General features: G+C 44.6%; 1 protein-coding gene across 2 annotated transcripts in view; it reads left to right on the top strand.

The window, feature by feature from the left end:
• Positions 1-5,430: 5,430 nt before the first annotated feature.
• PDE4C (phosphodiesterase 4C) overlaps positions 5,431-19,416 on the top strand; it is a 57,003-nt gene continuing 43,017 nt past the window's right edge. The window contains exon 1 of one of the 2 annotated variants that reach the window (XM_081312940.1): positions 5,431-5,460. Coding sequence is in view for 1 of the 2 variants with exons in the window: in XM_081312939.1 (XP_081169065.1) it covers positions 6,493-6,638 (146 nt within the window). In the remaining variant the exon portion in view is untranslated. Of the gene's footprint in view, positions 5,461-5,717; positions 6,639-19,416 lie in introns of those variants that run through there. The other variant, XM_081312939.1, reaches the window with a different exon arrangement.

Below are 19,416 nucleotides of genomic sequence, written 5' to 3' on the forward strand. Positions count from 1 at the left end.
GGTTCTGCAAAAGTGGAATTGCTTTTTTGGTCCCAAAGAGGAGGAATGATGGTGTTTGGACGCTCTCCACTGAAAGGCACGGAAGCAGCAGTGTTTTGGCTGGGCTGTCTATCAGGAGAAGCTTGACCAGAAGATTCTCAAGACTCCTTAAGCCCACTGTCAAATAACCCTTATTCCTGATTTCCATGGAGACACAGTCTTGAAGATACTGCAAGGGACTACGAACTGCTGGACAGGAGGTGAAGAACCCAGGGAAGGGGGATTGTTTTTTTTTTTATTCCTTCTTGTTGATGGCCCAGGGTTTGAAAAGGAGAAAAGAAGGAGGTGAGAACTGGCTATACAGAAGGCATTACTGAGAATGATTTGGATTCTCCGATAATGGGTTACATTTCAGAGATTGAGGACTCTGGACCTTATGGGAACTGAGAAACAGGCGTTCAGAAGGTACCTTACCAACCCGATCCAGAGGGATTTAACTGAGTCCTGAGTGGCAGGTGAGGGATCTCCCCAAAAATACTACAATCCAAGTCCCGGATGGATATGCAAAAGCTTTTCTCGCCAAGAACATTGTCCACCCCACTTCTTTTGAGACCCATCAACTCATAAACATTTCCCAAAAAAAAGTTGCAGTTGCTACCAGTTCTTCAGACTCAGTCCAGTCATTCTCCAATTCCAAGTCTACAGTGGCCAAAAGGAAAAACCCGAGAAGATTTGTGAAACCTTGTCCCTTTTAATAACGTCTCTTTATTTCCTTCCCAGTCCGACGAATGTTCTCATCACCCCATTTCTGTTCTTTTTTTCCCCTCCTTTTGCTCCTTCTGCTGTTTTGTTTTCCTGTGCAAGACAAAAATTATTAGTTTATGCATATGGAAAATTAATTTAATAAATGAGACGTTTTATAGGAAATCCATTTTGTTCAGGGATTGAAGAGGGCTTTAAGTGCAGAGAAAGGAAGAGGAAGAGGAGAGAGAGGAGAAAAGGGACAGTAGCCTCGTTTAGGTACTAGAGAAAAAGGTTAAAGGCAAACAACCCTCTCAAAAAATGAGCCAGTCTTAACCTTCAGGCTTGTTGTTATAGTCACTTGTGGTGTTCCAATATCTCAGGGGCTGCCACAAAGAAGAGGGGGGTCAACTTATTCTCCAGAGTACCTGAAGGCAGAAGAAGAAGAAGTAATGAATGGAAACTAATCAAGGAGAGAACCAGGGCTTTTTTTCTCATAGAATGCTCAGAACGGAGTTCCGGCACCTTTTTTGGATGGAACCTTGTAGGGTAGGCAAGGCAGGTTGTATGACATGTGTGAGTTCTGGCACCTTTTTCTTTTACAAAAAAAGCACTGGAGAGAACCAACCTGGAACTAAAGAGAAACTTCCTGAGAGAACAATTAATCAGTGGAACAACTTCCTCCAGTGCTCCAACACTGGAGGTTTTTAAGAAGAGATTGAACAACCATTTGCCTGAAATGCTTGAGCAGGGGGTTGGACTAGAAGACCTCCAAGGTCCCATCCAATTCTGCTATTCTGTTCTGCACCTTATGACCGATTCATTGTCCTCATTTATTTCTGTTCTTTTCAGCTTTGGGGATAAGTCCACCCACCCCTTATTTGGCAAGAGAACCTTGTCTTGTTATTCATTCATTTTCCCCACCGTTCTTCAAATGCTGTTAATGGTCTTAATCAATGAGGTTATGAAAAAAAATATTGTATTTGACTCACTTGAAATTGGAATTTAAACCATTTGTTTATATGCTCAGCCGCAAGGGGATTTCCACCCAGAATCCAATCTCTTAACTCTCTAAAAAATGTTTTACCATCTCAGCTTATATTGAACGAATTTATCCTTGGGAATGAGCAAATCAGAACGCCAAGCAGGTTAACTTTTTCCAAATTTCTAAAGTAAGTTTAAAATATGAATGTAGGAAAATGGATAGCAATTTCTTAATGCTGTGGATGAACGCTATCCTCCTAAATGAAAAGGAATCCAGCATTAACATGGTTGCTGTTTGTTGAATATTCTTCAGTTCCTAATGATGTAAACTGCTATTTTAATTAAAAAGTATCAAACACGGAAATTTCAGAAAATTGGAGCCATGTTCCAACGTGCACCTGACCATGGTGGAAGGATGTTCCGGCCATTTCTTTTTTCTGCTCTTTCCCTTTCATGTTGCCTTCATCTCATCCCCAGTCTGTGAGGCAGGCTTAAATGATCATTATTGTGTTAGCATTACTGGTGTTAATGCAGTGTTTTTCTCCTTATTCTGAGACCCTCCAAGGTCAGCCTCAAGATCTGTTAGGTAGGTTAGCCTTTGTCAGACACTGACTTGGACAGAAGTCAGGGAAGAGAAGCAAGAACAGCATCAGCAAATGGGGATAGCCAACATCCTGCCAGTCAAGTATTTTGCTAAGTAAGAGAAGGGAAGAAAACACACCAGCTCAACAGTGGGGAAAATCAAGTTTGTGTTGCAATAAAAATCTCCTTATTTAGAATTTTGGTATGGTAAACTGCTTCCATCTAGTGGAGCTAGTGGCATGTTGCAACAAATAAAGTCCAGATTTTTCTTAGAAACCACATTCATGATGGCATATGCTTTCATGGGTATGAATTTTCTTGATAAGTGCAACTCTCCTAATTCATCCTTTATGAAGATCTGTTTCTGGCATCTCCAGTTAAATGATGGTTAGGGAGGAGAGGGTAGAAAAAGATTCTGTAAGAAGGGCAGCTGTCTGTCAAAGTCTGTATGATAAGTTAGGGGAGTTAGAGAAATAGTTTGGTCTGTGTTCCTATTAATGTCATCTTCATTTAGTATCTCTCTCTCTTTTTTTTTCTTCCTCTACCTTTATATACACATATAAGGCAAATCTCCAAATAGAGGATACAGACTCTGATATTTTTAATGAGGCTGTATCCTCATTAAATACAAATTCCTGAGGACATGAATACAAATTCCTGAGGACTAGCACCCCTCAAACTGGCAAAAACAAGAAACAACCTAAACATGCTAATTTCAAAAGCAGCAGCGTTTGTGAATTAGAGCTGTCCAATTAATCCCCAAGCGATTCTTCCATCTACTAGATATCTTTAAAGCTGTCAGAAAAGGCATCTTTTTAGGTACAGGAGAAAATACAGATCGCTTTACTTCAGGAAGCAAAGGAGGTTTTCACAGGCAAAGCAAATGCTCTGCAAAGATTCTTTGTTAAATGTGAAATGTTTTCAGCATAGGTTCCTTTATTTTGTTGTTTTTTTAAAAAAAATGAAAATGCTAAACAGCATCAAGACCAGAATCAGAAAAATTTTCCAGTCTTCCTCCCAAATGTGAGGCTTTGTACACCAGAGTCATTTGTTTTTCTTTCTGCTTTATAACCTTATATAGTCACTTGGCAGGAGGTGAGACATACACTTCTAACCCAACTCCTTTGGAGGAAATCTGACATTCCTTTCCTGCCCACTGCATATCTGTATTTGGTTGCCCCAATTTTCGGAGCTCCCCAAATACCAGGTAAAGGTAGTGAGTGGTCCAGCAGCTCTACAGAGGGTGCATGTGAAGCCAAGAATCACCTAGCAAGAATCCAGGACCAAGTGGGAATTTACTTTTTTGCCCCCACCCCACCCTCCTGAGCCTGGATCTCAGCCATCTGAGATTCAAGGTGCTGGTGATGACCTATAAAGCCCTGAATGGCTTGGGTCCGGGATATCTGAGGGAACACCTGCTGCCGGCATCAAGCTCCCTTCGTCCAGTGCGCTCCCACAGGGAGGGTCTTCTCAGGGTGCCGCCGGTAAAAGACTGCCGGCGGATAACACCCAGGGGAAGGGCCTTCTCTGTGGGGGCGCCTGCCCTCTGGAACCAGCTGCCAGTGGAGCTTAGGACTGCCCCCGACCTCCGTTCATTCCGCCGGGACCTGAAAACCTGGCTCTTCGAGCTCTCCGGCCCAGGCTGAGAATTTTTAACTGGGGTTTTTAATTCTAGGGATGATTTAATCTTTTTTAATTTGTTTTTAACTTTTGTATTGGTTGTTTTAAATGCCCTGTAAACCGCCCTGAGTCCTTCGGGAAAGGGCGGTATATAAATTTAATAAAATAAATAAATAAAATAAATCTGCCTCTGATGAAGGGCAATACATGATCAGCCAGTCAAAAAGGAATTACCTTTGTGGGACTCTGGGTTTCAGCCCCCTTTTGATTCAGATCCTTGCAAATCCCTTCCTTGTTTGTTTCTTCACATTCCTGGAAGTACTTTGCAAAACATCAAGCCAAAAGGCCTTGTCAAAATGGTGTCCAACTTCACGCTCAATGCCACATGTGCCAGTTTATAGGATTCTAGCCAAAGAGCTTTTTTTAAAAAGAATTCCTGGGTAGAACTGGGTTGGAAGACCCGACAGACACAGTCTCACACTTTATAAAATAGCTCAATATTCTCATGATTTTTTAAAGGCCGATTGTCCTCTACAATCTCCCCACATGAATGAAGGCATGAATGAAGTCCCTCCCCCGAGCCCTACCTTCTGAGAGATTTAACTGTGAGATCATGGAGAAGACCTACTTGCTTAACCCATCATAGCCTCTTTCTCCTTCACCTGCAGATGCTTGTCTCTCTTTTAACTGGTAACCAGAACAATCTAGCCATGGTAGGGTAGACCCACCAGGTTATTGTTTTCTCTGTGCTCATAGAAATGAGGTGGGGAAGAAGAAGGAAGAAGGAAGAAGAAAGGAGGAGGAGGAGGAGGAGGAGGAGGAGGAGGAGGAGGAGGAGACTGGTCTGCTTTTTGGTGCCGAGAGGCGCCTTCAAGTTATCCTGGACTGCCTGGGCAAATCCCTGCAGGTTTTTTGGTAACATTTTTCAGAATCGTGTCATTTTCAGCCCTTCTTCCTAGGGCTGAGAGATGGTACTGGCTCAAAGTCATCCAGCGGAATTTGTTCCTAAGGCAGGACTAAAGCTCACAGCCTCCTGATGTTTAAGACTTGTGCCTTTAACCACTACACCAAACTGGCTCTCGCTCTTCCATTATTGCGCTCTGTAGAAAAGTCCTGCTAGGGGAGGATTCCATCTGGGTGATGTCCCGGGAGGCAATCCATCCCTCCAACTGGAAACGAATCTGCAGCTGTTCTCATCTACTTTTAGTTCAGTGGCACATCACATGTTTTGCAGGCAGTCGATCCCAGCCTCAGTCTCTGAACTGAAAGGATTCTTCTCTGACCAAGAAGAGTCCGGCAAGCTGTTTGCCTGTCAGAATAGTTAGTTCTGGAAAAGATGGGAAGCGCCATATGCTAATAGCCTAGATCAAGTTACATGCGCTCCCTCCCACCCACGCACCCTCCTGCCACACGAACTGTGCCAAAGTTAGCAAATTACAAGAGATTCCCCAGGGGCACTCGGCTGTCCCATCTTCATCACTGTTAGCTCGTTTGCATCGCTACCGTTCTTGTATCAGCCGGCTATTTGCAAGCAGCCTGGAGCAGCAACGAAAGGTCAGAGCAAATGTTTACATTTGCCAGACGGGTTTGGAAGACCGAGGGGGGGAGGGTTGGCAGAGGTGATCAACTGTCAGTGAAATTGGACTCACCCGAGGTCAAGGGGCGGGCTAGCAGAGGTGATCAACTATGGGTGTAATTAGACATCAGCATCACAAGGGCTGATAGGCAGGTTTGGACATAGCTGGTTTAGATTTCAGGCCTACTGTGCCCTGCCCTGCTTTTTGCTAGGGTTTGTTGTGACCATTTCCAACGGCTGTTGCTGCTCTGGGAGGCAGCTCTATAAATGCCAGTCTTTTTGCATTTGAGCTTCTGGAAGGGCTCCGCTGTCTTGTTAGGGCTGGCCAGCATCTGCAGACCCAAGCTGTCTACCGAGGATGGCCTAAGAGCGTTGAAGTGAGGTAGCTAGAGGGAGCTGCAGGTGAGTTATGGGGACAAGCCTCTTGCCCCTTGTCCCTGGCTTACCCTTGCTGGAGACAGTGACGAGAGAAACTTGGCCCTGCTGTCAGCTGGATCCACGCCAAGCCATTTGTTTAGCTTCCCGGCTGGGGGTGAGGCGACAGCAGAAAGTTCCCTAGAGCGGAGCGGATGGGATGGTGCCTGTGCGTGTCTCACTTTGGGCTTGAATAATGGCTGGGGTCCCTTCAAGGGGCCACAAAATCAGAGGATGGTGAGCTCCTTCGGGGCCAGAATATCTAACGCTGTGGAGGCTGTCACGTCTCTGGACACAGAGCGCCAGCACATCAGGACAACAGACTCCGAGGAACCAGAGAGAGGAGAGCTGGCTTCTGGCAAAGAGGATGGATCCCAGCCATGCTCCCTTCTGTGGCAGTGACTGTGTCCTTTCGGGTCCATGTTTTTGCACGGCGTTGGGCATTTCCAGCTCCAGAGTCTAATTTACCCTTTCGGCCATCAGCTCCCATCCATGACTTTGTGCAGAGCCTTGGGGACGGGGGCGGCGGTGGTTGCACTGGTGGCCTTTGCTGAGTTCTCTGCCTCTGTGGAACAGCAGCCGTGATGTAAGTGGGAATGCTCTCCTCCTGCTCCAAGCTACACAGCTCCCCAGGCGTTTCCCCATCCTCCGAGACCAGCAGCTCACCTGTCCTCTCCAAGAAAATGAGCATGATCCCCAAATTTCGTCTCCAGCGGAGGTTTACTGTGGCCCACCCGCTTTGGTAAGAGGACTTGTGTGTGGGGGGGGAGAGGACTTCTCGGGGGGGGGCCCTTGTATGCGCTCCTACTTCAGACATTCATAACAATGAGCTTGAAGAAAGCCAAACTAACATCTAACCCAATATTCTCCTTCTAGCAGTAGATGGTTAAATCTTTCTAGTAGCAATCCTCCCCTTGTTTTCCTCCAGTACTCACAGATACTCCACAAAGAATTTCCATTTAGCAGTTAAACCTGTTCTTCTTCGTGGATATGTTTCATTGTCTTTTAAAGTAAGCTCAGATATCCTGTAGGGCGAAAGTTTGCAGGTTAGCTCTCCACTGGACGAGGACAGGCATCCTGTTGTCTTGAAAGGGAGAAAAATGTCCTCCGTTTAAAATTCCATTTACCACTTTCTGGACAAGTAAAAGTTTGTTCATGCTTAAAGTTTGCTAGAAGCCTCTGTTGGTCCTTAGGAGCAAATCAGATGCAGGATAAGCAAGTATCTTCCAACCGGATTGTCTTTTATGTTCTTTTGTTATTAAATGAAATCTCCCACTGCAGAGTCAACTCTATCTGGGAACATGCAGAGGGAATAGAGCAGCTGTTGTCTTCTCTGCTTCTTCAGAGCTTCCTGCAGGCATTTTGTCTTTTAAGGCCATAAGCTTGATCTGGGATTCTTTTTTTTTTTAACCTCCCAAAGCAAAACAATAAATCTGCATTTAAGTAAGGAAATAAATCAGTTAAGTCTCTACTCTGGACAAAAAGGGATGTTTTAAATCTACTAGAGTACTTTCTTGAATGTTTATGATTCTTGGCAACATAGTGGGTTTTTTTCCTTCTGCACTCAGTTTTGCTTTTGACCATGGTGTGGGGGGAAAAGAGATTGTCTCCAAAGGGGGAGAGAGATAACCTCAGTCCATTGTGAGATTCCGGCATGTCTCTTCATCTCGCGCAAACCACACACTCACAAGTTGTTCTCGCCAAGTCCCTTCCAGCCTCATCAACAGCTATTTATAGGAGAGTTCCAGATTCCAAAAGTATCTTCCCCAATGGGGTCAGGAACAATTAAAGCAAACAAAGTGGGGTGGAATTCAAAACAAAAGTTGGGATGGGTCATTTGCCAAATGCTTTCCCTCCTCTGGCGAGTGAGTGGGATGGAGATTAAATTGAGCTGCTCCGTTGCGCTCATGAGGGAGGGGTCCTCCGTTCACATGCATACCTCACCACATCTGCTGCCGTTGTGCTGGGCCTTCGGTTTGGCTTTCCCAAAGCATCACGTGTTATTTTGCGTATTCCTGGAACACAATTTTAGAATCAGAGCATTGGAAGGTGCCATTTAGACCTGAAAGTCCAATTCCCTATATGGTGAGAGGATCCAGGTTAAAGCATCCCCATCAAGGGTCTAGCCAAAATGAAGCGCTTTAGTGAATTGATGGGGAGGGGGCAGGCTGCTGCTTCCACACTTCAGCTGTTTCCATTCTGTTAGGATTGTTTTTCTTAACATTCAGCAGCTATCACAGGTAGTCCTCAGCTTATCACTATTCATTTAGTGACCACTCAAAGTTACAATGGCACCGGAAAAAGCGACTGACGACTCACCCTTATGACCGTTGCAGCATCCCCATGGCCACATGATCAAAATCAGGACACTTGGCAACCAGCATATATTTGTGAAGGTTGCGGTGTCCCAGGGTTATGTGATCGCCATTTCTGACCTTCCCAGCCAGCTTCCAACAAGCAAAGTCAGTGGGGGAAGCCAGGTTTGCTTAATACAGGGGTCCTCAAATTGGCCACTTTAAGGCTTGTGGACTTCAACTCCCAGAATTCCCCAGCCAGCATGGCTGGCTGGGAAATTCTGGGAGTTGAAGTCCACAAGCCTTAAAGTGGCCATGTTTGACGAGCCCTGGCTTAATAGTCAAGTGAACATGACTCACTTAACAACTGCAATAATTCACTTAACAACAATGGCAAAAAAAAAATAAATCATAAAATTGGGTGCAACTCCCTTAACAACTGACTTACTTAGCAACCAAAATCCCAGTCCTAATTGTGGTCGTGAGGACTACCTGTAGTCCACATCATTCTTTGTGGGGGAAAAAAGAGATTTCTTGGCCTTTTTCTGCAGGTATTTCCAATGTGTTGTTATCGGAGGCTGAATGTTCCCAGTTCTTGCAGCACTTAAGGTGGGACTGGATCAATGAAGAATTCAGTGGAGCTGTTACTTCTCTTGATCCTAACATGATTCTTTAAGTGGAAAAAGCAGTGAGAGAAATGGAAAGAAAGAATGCACTGACGTTTTCCTGGTAGAGTATGCAGGTGTAGACCCAGATTTGTCAAAGCCAAAGACATCTTGGCTTCATTCAAGCTTGTTGAACTCCAGGCAGCGCCTAAAGAAATGGATGGCAAGGGCCGTGTTTGCAGAAAAGCCTTAATCAGTTCTGTTAAGAACTGATCCTGCCTCTTCATAATACAGTTAACGTAGGGTAGCTTTGCCTGGTTTGATTTTCTTTTGAAGGCTTTCATGCTGCACAAGCTTAGCAGCTGACCTGGTTATTTTTAGGGCAGGGGTCTTCAAACTTGGCCCTTTTATGACTTGTGGATGTCAACTCCCAGAATTCCTTAGCCAGCGTGCCTGGCTGAGGAATTCTGGGAATTGAAGCCCACAAGTCATAAAAGGGCCAAGTTTGAAGACCCCTGTTTTAGGGGTTGCGTGAACCTAGAAAAAACTTGACTAAGGGTGTAAGGTGTATATAGGCCTTGCAGCTTAGCTTGATAACCTGATTTACCTCACAGGGGACAGCAACTGAATTCCCATAACATGCCAAGTCACAGACAACCAAAAAAAAAAGCTGTGTGTCAGACAGATGACAAGGTGACCTTGCTCACTCTTACTAAAATATCCCCTCCACCAACAACTTCAAAAACAGCCATCTTGCCTTTGTTCAATTCATGTCTTTCTGGGCTTATGAAGTAATGTTTGGTTTATTTGAACTTGATTTTGGCTTCAGGCCCACACCTGAACTGCTGAAAACCCCGGAGTTTTCCTAGCAAATTTTCAGAAAAATGGGTTTGTGTCCATTTGTTTAAATGGAAACTGCATGACCAGAGGAAGTCTACCTCCAGGGATAAGCACTGGGCAGGGCTGATTCTTTCCATCCCTGCTTGTGGATTTCCTCCCATTCATCAGCTGCCTGATGTTTACAAGTGAATACAGTAATGAGCTGCAAGGGACACGGTGGCTCAGTGGGTTAGGACGCTGAGCTTGTCGATCAGAAGGTCGACAGTTTGGCAGGTCGCCTGTTACTCGTCCCAGCTTCTGCCAACCTAGCAGTTCGAAAGCACGTAAACATGCAAGTAGAAAAATAAGGACCACTATGGTGGGAAGATAACAGCGTTCCGTGCGCCTTCGGCATCTAGTCATGCCGGCCACATGACCACGGAGACGTCCTCGGACAAGCGCTGGCTCTTCGGCTTTGAAACGGAGATGAGCATCGGCCCCTAGAGTTGGAAATGACTAGCACGCATGTGCGGGGGAACCGTTATCTTTATAGTAATGAGTTAGACCAGGGATCCTCAAATTTGGCCACTTTAAGACTTATGGACTTCAATTCCCAGAATTCTGGGAGTTGAAGTCCTCAAGTCTTAAGTGGCCAGGTTTGAGGACCCCTGAGTTAAACCATGGAGTTAGTCCAAATGGACCTCCAGAAACTCTTGTGTTAATGAAATGAAGCCTCCCTGTGCTGAAAAAGTCTACCTCTGCCTGCCTTCATTCAGCAGACTTTAATTATCAGGCAGCAAAGGGCTATTTGTTATAATATTGCTTGTTTTTTTCACAATAGAAAGAAGCATACTTATGGGATTTTTCAGGGTCAGGTGCTCAAATAGCCTTAGGTGCTTTGAAGTGGAGAAGAGGAGATTGTTGTTCTGTTTTAAACAGCATAAGGTATTGCAGTTATGTGCAATAATTATTAAGAAATAAAAAGTGACTACAGGTAATCCTCGATTTACAATCATTCATTTGGTGACCAGTCAAAGTTACAACACCGGAAAAAAAGTGATTTGTGACTGGTTTTCACATTTGTGACTATTGCAGCATCCCCTTGGTCATATGATCAAAATTCAGATACTTGGCAGCTGGTTCATATTTATGACGGTCGCAGTGTCCCGGGATTCTATGATCATCTTTTCTGATCTTCTTTACTGAAGCAAAGTCAATGGGGAAACCAAATTCACCTAATAAACATGTTACTAACTTAACTGAATTGATTCACTTAACAGCTGTGGCAAGAAAGGTTGCAAAATGGGGCAAAATTCACTTAACAACTGTCTTGCTTAGCAACATGAATTTTGGACTCAATTGTGGTTGTAAGTGGAGGACTACCTGGTTGAGCGTAGTATGAGACAGGATACTGCCAGGGTTAGCAACAAGATCCTGGACTAGATTTGACCCTATCACCCTACTCTGATTAACAGCAGCCGAGTTAAAAGCACACCACCAAGCGATGCCACATTTCTGAGATCCAGAAAGTCTCTGTTGGATCCACTCTTTCTCTCTTTTCGACTCTTTCCTTTTTCATTGAGCTGAGTGTCAAGAAGTCTGCAGATTTCTGCAAAAAACTGAAGCGGTTACAAACCAGAACATGAGCAGAGTGCCTTTTCCTTGAGGCCAACTGGTCCCCCTGTGCTGTTGGGAGAGCAAAGGAGGGGCAGGAAGGAGCAAAGACCTTTCTGTTCAGGGTAGTCAAGGCCCAACGTAGCCATCATCTGGACTCATTCATTCAGGAACCGGACTGACATTTCAATGTGGCGAGAGAGCAACGCAAGAAGCTCCCATCGCTTGGTTAGTCACCAGGATGAATTGTTCATCCAGAAGATTTTGATCCACAATGAAGGCTTTGTCCATGTTGTGCCATTGGGAGAAATGAACCAGAAACAAAACAACAACCAGTTTTAAATGGAGTGGTTATTTTTATTTCTTTTTCTTCCTTTTTTTTTGCATTTACATTCATTCAAAAACCACACCGTCTTTTGGAAACAAGCTTCTGTCAGAGTAGATAGAAAGAAGGGCCTCTACCCCACCCCCCCGTACTTGGGGGTGGGGTTGCCAGTCTGAAACATATCCTGGCATTTCCAGAGTGCTCCCCAGACCCCAACCCCATCCTGCCCAAAGGCACTTCACGATCCAGTTTCAGGCTTGTACTCCAGAAACAATTGACTGATTATCTCACACTGCTGGGCTTCGGCACTGACGTGAGCTGGAACAAGCTGTTGAAAGGGTACTCATTGTTCCATACTCGAATGCATTTCATAGGAATGGGAGGCTGTCGGTGGTTATATGGAGGGTTGATATGGGGACCTGGCTATACTGTGTACAGAATCCCTTGGGGTTTAGGCACATCTGTGGCTTGCAAAGAGGATGTGGACACATCCTCCAGAGGCCCTTCTACACTGGGACGATCCCTGGTAAGATTAGTTCAGATGCTATCTTGAACCTTTGAAGGGTCCTTCAGCCCACCAATTCTCCTTCTCTCTGCAGTCCAGTTCTGGCTTTTGAGAAAACTGCATCTGGGTTGCCAAAGCACTGATCTCTCAAAGCTGTAATCGAATGAAAATGTCCAAGGAAGTACAGTAGATGACAAAGAGAGAAACTGCTCAGAGTTTGCTGAACTATTAACTTCAGATCCACCTTGCTAGCAGTGAGAAAGATGGGCACCTAGGCGAGTACCATCTGGGGGATGGGTGGACACAGCACTCTCCCTCTCACGTACTACCTGGTGTTTGGGGCTATCTAAGTAGACTTCGAGGGACACGGTGGCTCAGTGGGTTAGGACGCTGAGCTTGTCGATCAGAAGGTCGGCAGTTTGGTGGGTCGAATCCTGAGTGCCGTGTAACAGAGTGAGCGCCTGTTACTCGTCCCAGCTTCTGCCAACCTAGCAGTTCGAAAGCACGTAAAAATGCAAGTAGAAAAATAGGGGGACCACTACGGTGGGAAGGTAACAGCGTTCCGTGCGCCTTTGGCATCTAGTCATGCCGGCCACGTGACCACGGAGACGTCCTCGGACAAGCGCTGGCTCTTCGGCTTTGAAACGGAGATGAGCACCGGCCCCTAGAGTCGGAAACGAGTAGCACGCATGTGCAGGGGAACCTTTACCTTTACCTTTAAGTAGACTTCAGAGTGGTCAGCTGCTTTTCTCTCTTCTCCTGAACCCCAATGGAGAAAAGTTAATAAAATATCAAATTCTCACTTAATGAGTTAAAAAGTTAAGGAGCATTGGGAGAGGACAGCCAATTCTCTTTGTCGATTTAAGGACAGATACAGGCCAGCTGCAGAATCCACCTGGAAAGAGGGGGAGTGAAAAGACAAGATGGGTAAGACAGGGGTGACTGTTAAGTTCTGCTTGTTTCTGAATTTTTCATTCTCTTTTTAATCTGGAGCTTGAATTATGTTAGAAAGTAGTTTTCCTTAACCATAAACCATGCAAAGATCTGGGACTGAAGTACTTATAATCCTTAGTTGTGGTTTTGGATGGGTGATGACAGTTGTAGTCCAATATTTTTGAAAGTTGCAACTTTCAAGAAAGATGCTGCTAGCTAGAGAAGTTAGGAAATGCAGTCCAGCACCTCTGAGGACTGTTTAAAAGGAATACTGAGTTCCTGAACTAAATTTTTAATCCATAGAACTTTTTTGAAATGATAAAAATGGGGAAGTAGTTTGATTTCTTATTGCTAAAGATGCCAGCTAGCAAGGTTTTATTTTCCTGTTTGAGATTTGAGAAAAACAAAAAACGAAAGTTAGAATATTTCGGACATGTGATGCGACACCCAGAAAAATACGGCATACTCCGTTTAATCCTCCAGGGAAAGATTGAAGGCAAACGAGGTCCAGGCAGAAGAAGAAGATCATGGCTTCAAAATCTAAGGGACTGGTTTGGACAAAACTCAGCAGCACTTTTTCGTGCGGCTGCTGATAAAAACAGGATCGCCAGCGTCCGATATCGGATACGGCACAAGAAGTATGCGTGTGTGCCAGTGCCCATGATGCTAATATGAAAATATATCAGTGTTTCTTAACCTCTGCAACTTTAATATGTGCAGAATTCTGGGAGTTGAAGTCCACACATCTTAAAGTTGCTAACGTAGAGAAACACTGCTCTATACAGTATTCAGGGCAGCGTGTCTTTGAATACCAGTTGCTGAGAAAAACTACCTGGGAAAGTTGTTCTCTTTATGACCAGCCAAAGTATTTCCTCAAGCTGTTTGGCTGATCCTCAGGATAAACAGAGCACTGGATTAAACGGTCCTCAACCTGATCCAGCAAATTCTCATGTTCCCAGAAAAGATTCAGATCAACTGATAACTAAAAGCAGTGTCTTCAGAGTGATTGGCAATGACTGATAAGACTAGAACTTCCCTATTCAGAAGCAGCCTACTCTGAGTATCAGCTTCTGGGTGAGAAGGAAGTTGTTTACCTTAGCCCTGCTTGAATATGTTCAACTAAGGAAGAGAAAGTGGGTAAATTATATTAATTCTGATGCCGCACAACTCTTTTATGTTTGTTTGTTTGTTTGTTTGTTTGTTTGTTTGTTTGTTTGTTTTTTATAAATGGTACTTATAATTGTAAGGGACGCGGTGGCTCAGTGGGTTAGGACACTGAGCTTGTTGATCAGAAGGTCGGCAGTTTGGTGGGTCAAATCCCGAGTGCCGCGTAACAGTGAACGCCTGTTACTCATCCCAGCTTCTGCCAACCTAGCAGTTCGAAAGCACGTAAAAAATGCAAGTAGAAAAATAGGGACCACTCCGGTGGGAAGGTAACAGCGTTCCGTGTGCCTTTGGCGTCTAGTCATGCCGGCCACATGACCACGGAGACGTCCTCGGACAAGTGCTGGCTCTTCGGCTTTGAAACAGAGATGAGCACCGGCCCCTAGAGTAGCACGCATGTGTGGGGGAACCTTTACCTTTACCTTACTTATAATTGTTAGGTTCTCATGCTGTCCAGCCAGGGTTTGGTTCTTAGGAATGTTGTGAGGTAAGCAAAGATGCCTCAGGAACTCTCTCTGGACGTTAACCTCATGGCATCTCGATGACCTCCTTCCCTACTTAATTGGCTAAGGTTATTCAGCACATATGAAACACATTTTGGAGTTTTCTTGAACTCTTTGTACATCTGCTCCTCGTGATCCTTCCAAGAACCCTACAAAACAGACAGGCTGGTTTTTATTGCAAAGGTGAGGCTAAGGAATTAGCTGCCGGACTGACTTGTGTTCCTCTGGTTGAGTTCATGGCAGGAGTGAGCTGCAGACAAGAGGTGAGATGGTAAACATCTTGATTTGCAGCTCAGTCCGTGGGCTGCGTGGCAGTGCTAAGCTCTGTCCCATCCTTTGAGAAGTTTCCTCGGATTCATGATGTCTATAACACCTGCGGTTCTTGGCACGCAGCCTCTTCCCCACTGACTTCTTTTTCCTACTCCCCGGTGGGGCACACACTTTTTTTCTCACGGCATCATGGAAACAGGACAAGAGCCAAGAAGCATAAGTAATCCTGGCCAGTCGAGACAGTTACATTGGACAGAATCAAAGACTTAAACTGTTGGGGGGGAGAGAATTGGGGAGGAAGCTAAAATGTGTGTAAAAATTAGGGGAAAAATATATGCCTGTTACACAAAGAAAATAGGGGAAAAGAAGCATTTCTGTCTCAGTAACGCTAGTGCTGTGAGTTGTTTAGTGAAGGACTTTGCTGAAAGATGTAGAGAACTCACTGCCATAAAACATAGTGATTATGTCAGAGCTTCAGCCCAGACCTGGTAATAAATAACAGAATAAATAGAGTTGAAAGGGACCTTTGAGATCTTCTAGTCCAACCTGCATGAACAGGACACCCTATAGCATTTCAAATAAATGGTTGGCCAATTCTTCTGAAAAAACTCCAGTGATGGAGCACCCACAACTTCTGAAGGCAAGCTGTTCCACTGATTCATTCTAACTTTCTTCTTAGTTTTACATTGGTTCCCTCCTTGATTACTTTCCATCCATTGCTTCTTGTTCTGCCCTCGAATGCTTTGGAGAATAGGTTGACCCCCTCATCTTTGTGGCAGCCCTTTATAAATTTGAATTTGAATTTTATTGAATTTATATACTGCCCTTTCCCGTAGGACTCAGGGCGGTTTACAGGGTATATAAAACATTGATACAAAAATTAAGAACAATTAAGAAAGATTAAATTAAATCCCTGAAAAAATATAAAACCCCAATTAAAACCCCAATTAAAACTCAGCCTGGGCCGGAAAGCTCGAAGAGCCAGGTCTTCAGGTCTCGGCGAAATGATCGAAGGTCGGGGGCAGTCCTAAGCTCCATGGGCAGCTGGTTCCAAAGGACAGGCGCCCCCACAGAGAAGGCCCTCCCTGTGGGAGCGCACAGGACAAAGGGAACTTGATACCGGCAGCAGGTGTTCCCTCAGATATCCTGGACCCAAGCCATTTAGGGCTTTATAGGTCATCACCAGCACCTTGAATCTCACCCGGAGGGCAACCGGAAGCCAATGCAGCTCGCGGAGCAGAGGCATTACATGGGAGTAACGGGAAACCCCCATCACAACTCGCGCGGCTGCATTTTGCACCAGCTGAAGCCTCCGAGTGGTCCTCAAGGGCAGCCCCATGTAGAGAGCGTTGCAGTAGTCTAAATGTACCTTTGTTTACAAACTCTAACCTGCATTTGGGAACATGTTCCAAAGAATCTAGGACGAGGCTGGGATTGATAGGTTATTCTTATTTCAGATACAAGAAGCCCTAATAATGAAGAAGGGCAACTACTGCAGAACAAAGCCACCAGGCTTTCTGGTTTAAATCTTGACTTTCATTCACCCCAGCCTATGTAATATAAAGAGCTCTTCCTGTTCATTTCTCAGCCTTAGATCTGGATGACATTTGCACCATGTTTTAATAATGGATCTGTCTGGACTTGTTCTCTTCATTCGTGCTCCTGCCAGCTTAAGCCCTTGTCAACTCAAAGAATCAGATTTGTGGAACTGGAAGGGACCACAAAGAGTATTAAATCCAATCCTCAGGACCATCTGGTTCAACTCCAGTTGAAACCAATCTGGGAGATTTCCTCCTTCATATGAATATATCTGCCAAAAAGGGCCAAGAAAAAGATTTTATTTTTTTTGCTATCCACTGATTATTAAAATTGCTTATGAAATAAGGTGCCCCATTTATTTACAATGATGATCTCCATATTGTCAGACTGAACAGACAAAAAACATGTGAAGTTACTTCTGAGTAGTTTCTTTATTGTTGTTCACCTACAGACAGAACCATGCCAGACTAAAACAATGATCTGCATTTTGTTGTTGCTGTTGTTGCTGTTAGTTGCAAAGTCATAACTAGATATAGCCTGTGAACAGCTAGGGAGGGTAATCTTTCCCCTCTTCCTGCCAACCAGACATTGTGAGGTCCGCTGCCACTGGAAAGAAGCCCTTTCTTCCTGGTACTCCAGACTACACTACAATCTGCACATATCAAACCTTTCAGAATAACAGAGTTTGAAGAGATCTTGGAGGCCTTCTAGTCCAGGGCTTTTCAACCAGTGGTACGGGTACCACCTGTGGTACATTGGCACCTGGCAGGTGGTTCGCGACCATCCTAGAAAAGTGGTAGCAGGGGAGGGCAATGAGCTGAACCGGTGGCAGCACCGCACAAGCCTGAGCGAGAGACGCCTGGAGCTGCAGGGCTGTCAGGGCTCAGCGGAAGCCCCAGGATCAGTGCTTCTTCGGGGCTATCAGGACTCAGTGGAAGCGCCAGGATCAGCGCCAGGCTCCAGCTGGAGCTCGGCGTTGATCCTGGAGCTTCTGAGCCCAGAAGAAGTGCCGATCAGCTGGAATGTTGCAGCATCTCCAGGGTCTTGTGATTTACATTCAGATGCCTGGCAACTGATTCATATTTATGACGGTCACAGTGACCCAGGGTCATGTGAAGTGACCAAAACCTGCTGCAACCACCCAGCAGATGGGGGGGGGAATAAAAACCAAACACCCCCCACCCCTGCTGCCAATCCTCAACAGAAATGCTCACAGCAATGAAAACCTCGGACAGGAGGAAGAACGCCACCGGGCGGGCAGGCGTCTTGCTCGACTGTGGCTTGGGGAGCACTTTTTCCAGTGCCATTGTAACTTCAAACAGTTACTAAGCGAACTGTTGTAAGTCGAGGACTACCTATACTTCATCACTTTTTTCCTTTTTTTTTTTTGGTCATCAAGTTTTTGACACCTTGCTAGGCGAATGGTGGTACTCGGATGTTGCCATATCTTAAAAGTGGTACAATGGGTGAAAAAGTTGAAAAGCCCTAACCTAGAGCAGGCTTCATCATTTTCACAGTACTATGATTCCCAGCATGTTGCATATGAATAATGAACACTGTAGTCCACTGAGGTTATCTGGAGCCTTCTTCCTGTTTCCTATCAGTTTTGTAAAATAAAAAAACCTGTTTTGGTTGAAGCTGTGGTTCCTTGTTAGGGCAGCAAATAAACCCTCTGGGAATGAGCTTCTGCATTCATATCTCAATGACACTTGTCTGATATTAGTACTACTGAACAAATAGGAACAACTTCAACAAGTACAAATGAAACCAGTTCATCCCCAATCCCTGAAGGAATCCCCTTGTTATCTCAAATAACTAAAGTTCAGCTACATTTTCTTAGATGTAATTCCACAGGTGTCATAGGAATCACATTCTCAGTTTGCACTCCCCTTCTAATAGCAACACATCCTCACTCCCCATACCAAACAGAGCCATATAAACTCAGTTTGAAAGAATCATATGGATTAGGCAAGAATTCACACTGGAAGATTGGTCTCCAGCCTCTGCTTAAATGTGTTCAATGGACACTCATGGCCTCTTAAGGAAATTGGTTCCAGCTAGTAAGGTCAAGAAAGCAAGTAGATACATGGAATGATGATGGAAGAGGTGCGTTCCTCAACATAACTTCAGTGGTGGGATTCAGATATGTGAACATTCAGTTCTCGGTGTGGATGCCGCTTCTGGAAGTCCATTCTGGGCCCGGGCAACACAAAATTAACTACCGGTTCTGCCGAACTGGTGCGAACTGGCTGAATCCCACCACTGTGTGAGCCATTTGTTCTTCCATGCTATCCAGTTCTTTGTATTACTTCTACTTTCAAAACATAGGCTAATCACATTAGGAAGTAGCAAAGAAACTCACCCTTTTCTGAGATAATGACCTAGTTCATGCATCTCACTAAGCCATAACTTGTTTGGTATGTTTTTGGCTGAGCATGCTGTCTAAACTTTACTATTGTGGTTGGAAACCATGGCTTATAGTTTAATGTTCAGCACAAACAACTTATTTAGTCGAATGTGCTTAAACAATACATGGATTTGCACAATGTGCAAGCTTGAGAATGGGTGCTTCCAGTTGCTTCTTTCATTAAATAATCAGTGGCACAGCTTATATCACAGCTTTCCACAATACTTCTCTATTTCTTCACCTTTTAAAAACACCATATAAACAGGGGGGAAAATCAAATTGGAATAGCTGCAGAATGCCCTCTGATAAACAGTGCTAAAAACATCCCCCAAAGGTCTCATAAATGTCATCCTCTGAATTCTATCTATTGGATTCATATAAAATGTTGGTAACAATAAGCTTATTGAACAAGGATTCTGATAATAGTTTGGCTTATTCTGTTATAACAGAATGTGCACTTCCGCGTTACAAGTTTCCCCTACCCCAAAGTTTAGGTGCAACTAGTCCCCAGATTCCTTCCAAACTTTGGTATATTAATACAA

Source organism: Vipera berus (genome assembly GCF_964194415.1).
Source record: "Vipera berus genome assembly, chromosome: 1".
Classification (NCBI taxonomy): Eukaryota; Metazoa; Chordata; class Lepidosauria; order Squamata; family Viperidae; genus Vipera; species Vipera berus.